At 40.0% G+C, this 11,306-nt stretch overlaps 1 protein-coding gene across 3 annotated transcripts in view; it reads left to right on the top strand.

Annotated features, from left to right (window-relative positions):
- Positions 1 to 11,306, top strand: part of Rbfox1 (RNA binding fox-1 homolog 1) — a 176,113-nt gene that overhangs the window by 93,463 nt on the left and 71,344 nt on the right. For 2 of the 3 annotated variants that reach the window (XM_028778317.1, XM_028778316.1), the window contains exon 7: positions 1,710 to 1,790. The exons of the other annotated variant lie outside the window; for it this stretch is intronic. In XM_028778317.1, the coding sequence (XP_028634150.1) occupies positions 1,710 to 1,790 (81 nt within the window). The remainder of the gene's footprint in view (positions 1 to 1,709; positions 1,791 to 11,306) is intronic. 3 annotated transcript variants of the gene reach the window in all.

Genomic DNA, 11,306 nt, shown 5'->3' with positions numbered 1-11,306 from the left:
ACACACACACACACACACACACACACACACACACACACACACACACATTCATCTTTATTTTAACCTGGAAATAAGTTTCAATAGGTTTCAGATTCTAAAGAAGTACGGAGAGGAGGTGGACATGGGTTTGAGAGGGAATTGTTAGAGTCTCTCTGATGTACTATGTATCTTGTTAGAACCTGAAAGAGTTGCATAGTGGTGCACAGGCAGCCAGGACCATCAACTTTCTTGTTTCTGAACCCAATGACACTTGAGAATTTAAGCTACCTGTCTGAAGATTTTGATGTAATGAAGAACAGGATGATAGACCCTTTCCATAGGATGGACTTGCTCATGAGATAGGCTTCATTTTGTGGAAGATGACAGTCCTGCCACAGTACAAAAATAAGTGATGGAAGTTGACTTGGCCCATTCAGGGAAATGAACAGAAAGCAGGGAGGTTTTTATAGCATCCTTCACTGGTTTACTCCATGGGCACCAAGCCCCTCTCATTCTTTGCAGTCCTTGAGTTTGAATTTAACAGCACTAGCAGAGGTAAATTACCTTCCAAAGAGTCCTCCTCGGGCCAGCCATCCTTGATGTGAGGAGGCAGTTCAAAGGTGGCACCAGAGTAGGAACTGTTTCAGGATTCCACCATTCCTTCCTCCTGTAAATTTCCATTTTTACAAGAAGCCAGCTGCCCTGTCCTTTAAATCAGGCAGGGGCAAGCCCTCACTGCAGTCCCTGGCTGCCTGCAGGTCAGTTAAACAGACACTGCAGCAGGAGGAACTCCTGGGATGCGACCTGAAGCAAGTAGGCCAACAGTCATCTCCCACAGTGTCAAGCGTGCGTCCAGGAGGGGCCATAGGGAAGACACATCAAACATTCTTTTCTGTCTTGCCCTTATTCCACCCTTTCCCTAAGGAGCTCATCTGTGAAGATGAATGCTTAGGGCAGGGGTAGGGAAAAATGCCCTGAAACAAATGAACACCTAAACATCCCATTTGTGGGCCATTCATTTAAATGGTAGCCCTTCCTATGAGTGCCTTTTGTAGGTAGGTATGTTTATGCCCATTTCTGTTTCTCAGATAGGACTTGTGAGCTGGAGAGAGGCCCAGTGACTTATAAAGATCACGTGAAAGTGGTTTCAGTCCAATTTACTGTCTGTTCTTTATTGATATTTTTAAAGTTTAAGTTAGCATATATTAATTATACATAATAATGGCTTCCATGATGACATTTCATGTATATGTTTTTCATCAGTTCTTCCATTACCTACTCTTTTTCTCCTCCCACTTATTCTAGTCTCCCTCCAAAGTCTCTATCTCTGTCTCTGTCTCTCTCTCTTGTACTTTTTTATTTTTAATATTTGGTGATCAAATCGGTTTACTTAGGGGATACTTACTGGGACATGGGTATTGGGTTGGCTGCTATTTCTTAAGACACCCTTGAGGATGGCACACCATTCCCATTGTGTGTATGAAAGCGGGCTGTTACACACTAACTAGACCCTTCAATTAACGCTCATGTGAAATGGCACGGCATGTATTTGGTGGGTTATGGAAGTGGGTGGGTTTCCTCTGGTCTCTTTGGCTTCCTGTACTCTGAGATGTGGCTATGTTTTCATTTCCCTGCCTTTTTTGTTTGTATTACCATGTTCTCAGATGTAGTGTGCTGTCCCCAAACCAGACACCACCATCTCTTTCTCTCTCTCTTTCTCTCTCTTGTAGGCACGGTGTTGTTGTGCCAGGCCAACCAGGAGGGATCTTCCATGTACAGTGGCCCCAGTTCACTTGTATATACTTCTGCAAGTAAGCCCACAGTTGTGGCTCTTTTTGTTTTGTGATATGTATATATGAGTCCACTCATCTCCTTTGCCATGTAAGTCTCTGCCCTTCCTTTGATCTCATCTCCTTTCGGCTGCACTCTCCATAAGATGGAGTGGAGTTTCATAAGCATGTCTGTTTTTCCATTGCCTTAGCATCTAAATCCCTCTGCTTGCTCCCATTTGTAGTAATCTTGCCTCCCAGGTATGCACCAGCCATTCTTCATTAAACCTGTCATGACTGACATCCAGAATGGGACGCGGAAATTGGTTGGTGGGAAAGATTGTGGGAGGGAGGGAAACTAGAGGCCATTGCCTGCATTGATCATAGCTCTACAAATTAATGGTAATACATTTGAAATGTGCAAGCCAACCAAAGAGTCCCCCATAGCCCAGCAGGTCTGTCTCTTTGTAGATAGAGTTCACTGTGGGAAATATAGCCAGCTACTGGCTCGTTTGAAAGGCTTGTGAGTCCAACATGAGAGGAGTTAAATTAAGGGTTCTTTTTTTCAATTTAACAGGAAAACAGCAATTCAAAACCACTCTGGTTAAATTGTATATATGTATATAATTACATTGAGATGTAAATATAGCCATCAAGAGCCAGGAGCAGGAGACTAAATATAAGCTTGGATGGAAATCCTGGAGAGCACCCTCCCTGATTCCAGAGCAGACTGGACAACCAAAGCCAAGCCTAGGCCCTCTGGACCTCCTTCTTTCGTATCTTAGCCAGGACTGAGTTCTTATTTACTATCTAATGCAGAGACTGTATATAGTACTGGGAGGTTTTCTTGGTTGGCAAATGTGTCCTCTTTAGAGTTAGTGCCCAAAAGGGAGTCTGAAGGTCCTTCGATGGTCAGTGGCCTTCTGAAAGAAGGGTAGTGTTGAAGCAGAAGCTCTCGATAGTCACAAAAATGAAAGCAAGGAGATTCCTCATTGCTGGTGGAAAATCTGATACCTCAGTCCCCAGAGTGTAAGAGTGGGATACACTACAGAGGTCACCTGAGTCCTAAACTGTAATGGTGGCAATCCTGGGACACACTGATTGTATAAGATATGGAGATAGCCAGCTATATCACACTCTAACTCAGTTGTTTGCTGGTTAAATGAGGAAGGTATTTTTCTGTGCCCCACGGAATTCTAAACCCTGACAAGAAGTGGTTAGTTCTGATTGGAGGCAAATTCTCTCTTGTGAGTTACCATAGGTGTTAGAATTCTCCATGCCTGATCCAGGTAGGTACTCTACTGCTCGCTTTGCAGATGAAGGAGTTGGGGCACCAAGGACAGTGACTTCCCTGGAGGCTGGGGAGCTCCTCAATGTTCAGAGGCATTTACAAACATTTGGTTCTTTCACTCACCTGCCCATTCTGTTTCTGCTCCGTTTTCTGGAGAATTGTTAATTCACAGTGCTACTAACAGTCCACAGAGCCCCTAGAAAAACTCTCTCCATATGTGTTCTATAGAACGGTATGGGTGGGACTAGGAAACAATCCTTCTTTGAATTCATCACACTAATTAGTCACATGAGGCAAACAGTCATTTAACATGTTAGACAGATTGGCTCTGTATACTCCTGTGATACACTTCGCTCTTATCTACAGAAGTGAACCAGACACAACCTTGAAAAGCACTAACTTGAATTTGACTAGCTGTTCTAAAGCAAATTTGGGTCATGTTTTCTATAGCAAATATAGAAATATCACACAAACTATCTGTTGGGAGGGGTGGAAATGATGTCAGGAGATAGCTAATTAAAGCCACAGGCTAGACCCCATCCTTACCCATTGTATAAGGATTGTAAAAACCAAACACTGAGTGGAATGTGTATTATCGCCAGGTGTGGCATACATATTTTTGAGCCCAGCACTAAGGACTGAGAAAGTCAGGTGTATCCTGAGTTTAATACCAGCCAGGCCTATAGCTACATCGTGAGAACTTGTCTTAAAGAAACTGTATATTTTGTATTTATATTATTTCAATGTATATTCTTGATAGGTGCCTCATATTCTAAGCTATTATAAAATGTTTCTTATAGAAACAGTGTCTAAACCTTCATGCAAAGTGTCTTTGTTAGTCCTAAGAGTATGTGGTGACATCACCGCTGTACATATATTCCACAAGCTTAGCGAGCTCCTATTTTAAGTAACGTCAGTCAGCTCGCCTACATATCTTTAACTTCTTATTGTCACAGATGGGCCATGTGACCTTTAGAAAATATGCTAATAGCCTCCTCATATGCTATTGTTTAATTATATTTTAATCTGTTGCCCCAATTGTTGAATGTTCAGGTTCATAGTAATTATTTTCAAATATATTAAAATCAATGCCCTTTTCTATAGCAGTCTTAAAGGAAGCAATTAATAGCTAATTTCTTTTTTAAAAAAAGTTTTAAAAGAGGCACAGCCTAGCTTCTTTCACTAAGAATCTTGCCTGGGTGTTTATCTTAAGCAATGATATTCAGATTGGCAAGCTGGTTGAGTATTGTGTCATAGCAAGGAGCTCCACTAGAGCCAGCGAAGGCTGATCACAACCCTGGGGCACACTGCCCAGGCTTCCTCTCTCCTCCATTGCTTTTTGGTCCAGCTGTCTGCAGAAAGCTGGCACCTTCATCCCAGTTTGCTATTTCTTATCAGGTGAAAACATCTATCTAGAATGAGCTATAGCTCCTGCTCTTAAAGCATCCAGCCAACTGGTCCAGGGTCCTCTTCTCTCAGGTCAGACCTCCACAGGGCAAATAGCTCCATCTTCTCTTGTTTCTGAGACCTGAATGATACAGAGACTTTCAGTAGGAATTCTGTCTCTTCTTTCAAATGGAGGTTCCCTTACTTCTTAGCAATGTTTTAGGGTACTCTTTTTAATCTTACAGATTCAGGTATTTCTTTATTTTTCTGAAAGTTATGATCCTGAAAAAATGTACATGACAGTTAGACTCTGTGGATAGTTCTTATGTAAACTGACTTCTGATACTACTCATCAAACTGGGGGCTCTCTCCATTTTTATTATGCTCTTTATTTCTTAAAATGATCTTCGAATTTAAATATACTTTGATCATATTCTTCTACTCCCCAAGTCCTTCTACATCTTCTTTTACTCCCTAGCTACCCAACTTTAAGTTTTAAAACAAAACAGAACAGAGCAACAACAAAAACAAGCAAGAACCCAATACAACAACAAACCAAGAAAACAAATTAAAATGATATAAAACCAAACCAAAACAAAAAACTGAACCAAATAAAACCTAACTGTAACCCAATAAAAGCACACACACACACACACAAAACAATCCTGTGGAATCTATATTATGTTGGTCAACTGGTCCCGAACAAGAGGCTTGCCCTGGAGTGGTTGCCATTCCACTGGAGAAAACAGATTTTCCACTCTCACCAGGTATAAATAATAGTTCAGTTGTTAACATTTACACTAGCTGTTAGTTTTTATTCATTCATTTGTTCATTTATTTAAACATAATATAAAATACAATAAAAGAAAACAAAAACTATGAAATCAAAATTTGTCAGGACAAACCAACAGAAGAAAAAAACCTAAGGGATGGCTCAAGAACCAGAGACCCACTCAATCATACATTCAGAGGACTCCCATTAAAACCCTAAACTGGAAGATATCTATATCCATATCACCTATATCTAATCTACCTCTACCTCTACCTCTACCTCTATCTATCTATCTATCTATCTATCTATCTATCTATCTATCTATCTATCTATAATGTTGAGGACCTGATGTAGACCCGTGCGGGTCATGTGTATGCTACTTTAGTTTCTGTGAGTTTATATGAGGAGTGCTCATGTTGATTTAGAGGACTTTTTTTCCTTGGTACCCTCCATCCCCACTGGCTTTTACACTCTTTCTGTCTCCGCTTTCATTGGGTTCTCTGACCTCTGAGGGGAAGGATTTGATGAAGACATCCCTTTTAGGACTAAGTGTTCCAAGGTCTCTCATTTTCTGCTTAATGTCTGACTATGGATTTCTGTATTTGTTCCCATCTGCTGCAGGAGAAAGTTTCTCTGATGATGGCTGATCTGAGTGTAGCAGAATACAGTTAGGAGTCATTTCATCACTATTTGTTGTTGTTTTAAGACCAGAATGATTTAGTTTTCTCAAGGACTCTGTGCTAACTAGTCTCAGGTTTTTGTTGACCTAAGTGGTATTAAGTATGGTTTCCCTCTTGTCCAGTGGGCCTTAAGTCAAACCAGTTATTGATTGTGCCCACAAGCTGTATGCCACTCTTTCTCTAGCATATGCTACAAATAGATCAAAGCATTTGTGGATAACAAGGTGTTTACATTTCTCCTTTGGCAACAAATAAAGTGCCTTCCTATACCAAATACTCCAGAACAGAGAGTGGAGATTCTCTGTAGGTGCCAGATAGACATTTCCATGTTCTGTGAGTTTTACAGGTATTGTAGTCAACAATGGGTCCTTGCTGTCCGTTTGTGGATAGCAACTTATATATAATCCTGCCAATAGCCTCTGCTGTTTGGGAATTTCCAAGGGGTCCCTTTGGCTAGCAACTCAATTAGATGTAACCTAGTTCCCATACTGAGAACTTCTTTGATTACACAAGATGTCCAGCTGAGACTCTGTATTCATCATTATTTGGCAATTTAATTTAGATCACCTTCATATATGTATATAATTTAGAAGGTTTCTACTACATTAGGTTTTCTTACTACTCTCAAATGCCCCTTAAGTTTAGCTGTCTTTCCTTATATTTCCACCCATTATATATTATATTTATTATATTATATTTCCACTTTTCCTCAATTCCCTTTTGATCCTCCCATTTCAGTTTCTGCCCTAGTCCATCCATAATTATCTATTCTATTTCCCTTTCCTAAGGGAACTAGATTAAGGAACTGCTCCCTCTAGTTCTGTTTTCTATACCTACCATATGTGGTTCTCTAGCTTGGTTTTCATTGACTTAACATATTATTCACATATGAGCAAATGCATACCATATTTGTCCTTCTGGGTCTGGGATACCTCACTTAGAATGACTTTCTTTCTAGTTCCATCCATTTGTCTGCAATTATCATGATGTCATTTTTTTTAAATGCCTGAGTAATACTTCATCTTTTGTTGAGGGACATTTAGATTGTTTCCGTTTCTGTCTATTAGAATGGAGCAGCAATGACATGGTTGAGCAAGTGTCTCTGCGGTAGGATGAAGCATCCTTTGTGGATATGCTAAAGAATGGTATAGAGGGATTTTGAGACTATTTAATTCCCATCTTCTTTAAGAACTGCCACCCAGGATTCTACAGTGGCTCTGAATTTGCACACCCACCAACAATGTATGAGTTTTCTGTTTACTCCACATCCTCACCAGTGTGCTGTCTCACCTGTTTTGACTATTTTAGCCATTCTAATGGATGCAAGGTGGAATCTCAAAGAAGTTTTGCTTTACATTTCCCCGATGGTTAAGAGTGTTGAACATTTCTTTAAGTATTTCCCAGTCATTTCCATTTCTCTGATTTCAAGTTGTACCACAAAGCTACAGTAATAAAACCACCATGGTATTGGCACAGAAACAAGACATCTTTGTTAGTCAGTGGAATCGAATTGAAGACCCAGACATAAATCTGTACACATATGGACCCTTGATTGTTTTTTTTATATATATATAAAGCACAAAAAATACATAGTGGAAAAAAAGACAGCATCTCTAACAAATGGTGCTGGTCAAACTTGATGTTGGCATGAAGAAGAATGCAAGTAGATCCATACTTATCACCCTGCACAAAGCTCAACACCAAATGGATCAGTGACCTAAATGTACAACCAGATGCACTGACTCTGATAGAAGAGGAAGTGGGGAATAATAACCTTGAAGTCATTGGCACAGAAAAAGACTTCTGAACAGAACACTATTAGCACAGGCACAAAGAACAACAATTAATAAATGGGACCTCATGAAACCAAGAAGCTTCTGTAAGGCAAAGGACATCGTCATTTGAAGAAAGGGTTCAGCCTACTGAATGGGAAGTGATTTTTACCAACTACACATCTGAAAGAAGGCTCATATCCAAAATATATAAAGAACACAAAAAACTAGATATCAACAAACCAAATAACCCAATTTTAAAAATGGGGTACATATCTAAACAGAATTCTCAATAGAGGTTTTTTTTCCATTTTTAAATTAGCCTTAAATGTTTTCAAATTAAATTGTCCATATTTTTAGCCAATAGATAATTATCTGTAAATAACACCCTTACATGCAGTAGGGGAGATAGTTTTTAAAGGAACCCTGCTGGATGAGCCTGTAATGAAAATAATTCCCACTGAAGTCATCTGCTTTTAAAGATACACTTTTGCATAATGTTTCCCATACTAAGTAAATCTTCCCGATGTGACCGCCAACATGCAACTGCATTAAGAGCATTAAGAGAGAGCATAAGTCGCTCAAGACTGCCTGTCAGTACAACCCAACCCCTATGCTCTGTCCTCCTGACCCCACGGTTTATGCTGACTTAAAAGTGTCATTGGACATTGTATAGCCTCCTATATGTCCTAGTAAACCACTCTCAATTAAGGACAGAGCAAAGCATCAAGAATTTAGGCAGGATTCATTCCTACAACCGTGACATGTTTACTATGAATGTTACTAGACAGGTTTTGATCCATATGATCCTTAGTAAGAGAAGTTTGAAGTGAGCAGACAGGGCTGGTGTTCTGCTTGATGCTTACCTCTTCTTGATATGTTACTAACTAACCCCAATTTAATTTCACGTAAAGAGAAATGGCAGATAGCTTGAAGTGCTACAGATGGAAATAATGCTCTTGGGAAGGCAATCACTGCTTCCACAAAGGAGTAGAACCTAATTTGGGGTCACATGCTGTGACCATCACCTTGAGACCTCTTTGATATTGTCAAGCTGTTTCATTGAGGGTATCACCCATCACTCAGATCCAGACAAAGCAACCACTTTCTTCCACATCCCACCCCAATGTTGTGGTAGGTATATTTGTAGTAGCAGCCTTCCATACCCATGCTTCAGAGCCCTCATCTGTAGCCCAATTGCAGAATTCTGCAACCATCTAAACACGCTCCTCTGTAATGACATGTTTGGGTCTTGTCAATGTTGAGGATTATACAGGTGAAAGAAAAACATCTCTCTTTGTTCTTTTTTGTCTGAGTTTCTTCCTAATTGTAAGCACCACCTTTCACACATTTAATTGCAAATTGTACTTAGCCTCATAAATTCCAATTTATTTTATTGTTTATTATTGCTGTTTGTGACAAGCATTGATATTGAAGTGTATCTTCTCTTATATATTACTTGCATGCCATTATACAATTTTAATTGTACAGTCAGATTTATCTGTCTTTTCTTATATTGTTAGATTTAAATTTTATGGCATATTTTTCAAAGTCTCATGAGGAGCCCAAATAGTTTGATATTATTGCAGAATGTCATAGACTGGGCTGCCTAAGCAACAGACATCTATTTCCTTATTACTCAGGAAAGTGACATCTGAGACCAAGGTACCAGCCTGGTTGGGTCCTGATGATGGCTCTTGCCCTAGCTTTTAATTTCTACCTTTGTACATCCTTACCTGGTACAGAGAGCAGGCAGGAGCTAGCACACATGCCTTTCTCTAACCAACAGTTTTCTGAAGACCTCCTCATCCAAACCTAAGCACTTCTGTAAAGCCCTATATCCAAATATTCCAGTGAACACCAGGCCATCGGCGCTTGGATCTGGAGTAGAAGGGAGCACTTCAGTTGGTATCAAGCACCTGGACAGAGAACTAGCACATCTGCAGAGAGTTGCAGGTGCATGCTCCTGAAGACATACCTGTTCTGGTCCATCTGTCACCAACACACACATGCATGCTTTCATAGTTCTAATGGAGCCACAGCTGAACATTGCAACCATGTGTGACAAATAGTACAGGCAGACATGAAGGAGGCAATTTTTCTGTGTGGTTCTACTCCATAGAAACCAAGAGATTAGAAGCAAATGTTCAGAAACTTCAATATTATCAAACTGCAGAATCATGGCCTGCTCTATTCACGCCTAGGAATCTCAAGGGCAAGTGGTTGTGGCATGCTTTTAACTGATATATGGAGCTCAGGTTTTATGGAAGTGACTGTGTAACACCCTTAAAACAATACATTACCTGGCAGAAACGGGAATAAATCAAAGCTGCACCATCCTACACTCAGGCCATAGAAGAAGCTGCTGTTGGCTTCTGTAATTAAAGTGAAGTCCAAGATTAACTCAGAGCTGCCTCTTCCTTCTCCCCAATACAGAAACTGTCAGCAGACTCTGCTCAGTTCACAGAGAAAGCATACGAGGGTCACTGTGCTCCTGACACATCGGTTTGGAGAGCTGGTCTTTCTCTCTTGTTGCTGTTTCTGGGTAGCTTGCCTCTAAGATGGCTTTTCATAATACTTTCCGGAGGTGCTCTGTAATAGAACTAATGCCAGGACCAAGATCAGCAAGGGAGGCATGCAAACTTCAGACAGAATGTAAAGAACACTTAGCAAAAGAGGATGGAATGAGGTGATAACGCTTTAATATAATACTGTTAAATTCAAAGATTAATGGACAAGCAAGATCCATGAGGAATAAATATTGAAATTTGCCACAGAGGCAAGAAGAGACATTAGTTCTTTTATTTGGCCAACTGAGTCCAGCATAGCATAGCATTGTAGCATAGCACACCTTAGCATAGCATGTTTTCATATAAATTGTATTTGTTTATCTTGTATTACTTTTTCAAAAAACGATTTTAAAACTATTGCTTATTGAATTTTGGGGTCCCTCCTAACTTCCAGGTTGTCCCAAGGTAACAGTCTTAGTTGGATGTACTGACTGGTAGACCTGAAACAATGAGAAGAAGCCGTTACTTACTTATTATATCTCAGGTCATTGCTGGAACATTTTAATGATCCTTCGCCTACAATCCTCATAAATACACTACAATTAATATAACACTCATTTTCCCAGGAAATTGAGGCTCAGATGGATTAAGGAAAAGGTTGCAGAGCTATGTGGGTTTTTTTCTCTTATATACTGACTCTCCGTAGTCTTTCCTCCTAAATACCTTTTAACACTTGATCCTCAGAGGATGGAAACAACCTCATGTTGGGCTCCTAAAAATATCAGAGCAGGGACTGTTCTCTGGAACACTAGACAAGCTGTCTAGCATCTATAATTGGTCTAAGATCCTGCTATCCCATGATTTGGGAGAAGTGTGTTTTTCATCTCTGACCAAGGCCTTACAGAATTGCTCTTCAGAAGGACAACCACATTTTACCTGTCAGCATCTGTTCTCCCAGCTTTGACATGGACACTTTCAGATCACCAGAGACTCTACACCTGTACATAAGTGAATAGCTGAGTTTCAATACAATTTCATTTATAAGAATAATCTGCAGCCAGATTTGCTTCAAGGTCTCTCCCTCACCAATCTCCTTCTCATTTGTTTCACTCTTATTTACCAAGGCAAGGCATGTCAAGTAGTTACT

The sequence above is a fragment of the Grammomys surdaster genome, unplaced genomic scaffold (assembly GCF_004785775.1).
Source record: "Grammomys surdaster isolate TR1022 unplaced genomic scaffold, NIH_TR_1.0 334, whole genome shotgun sequence".
Classification (NCBI taxonomy): domain Eukaryota; kingdom Metazoa; phylum Chordata; class Mammalia; order Rodentia; family Muridae; genus Grammomys; species Grammomys surdaster.
This window is presented reverse-complemented; position numbering and strand designations above follow the sequence as displayed.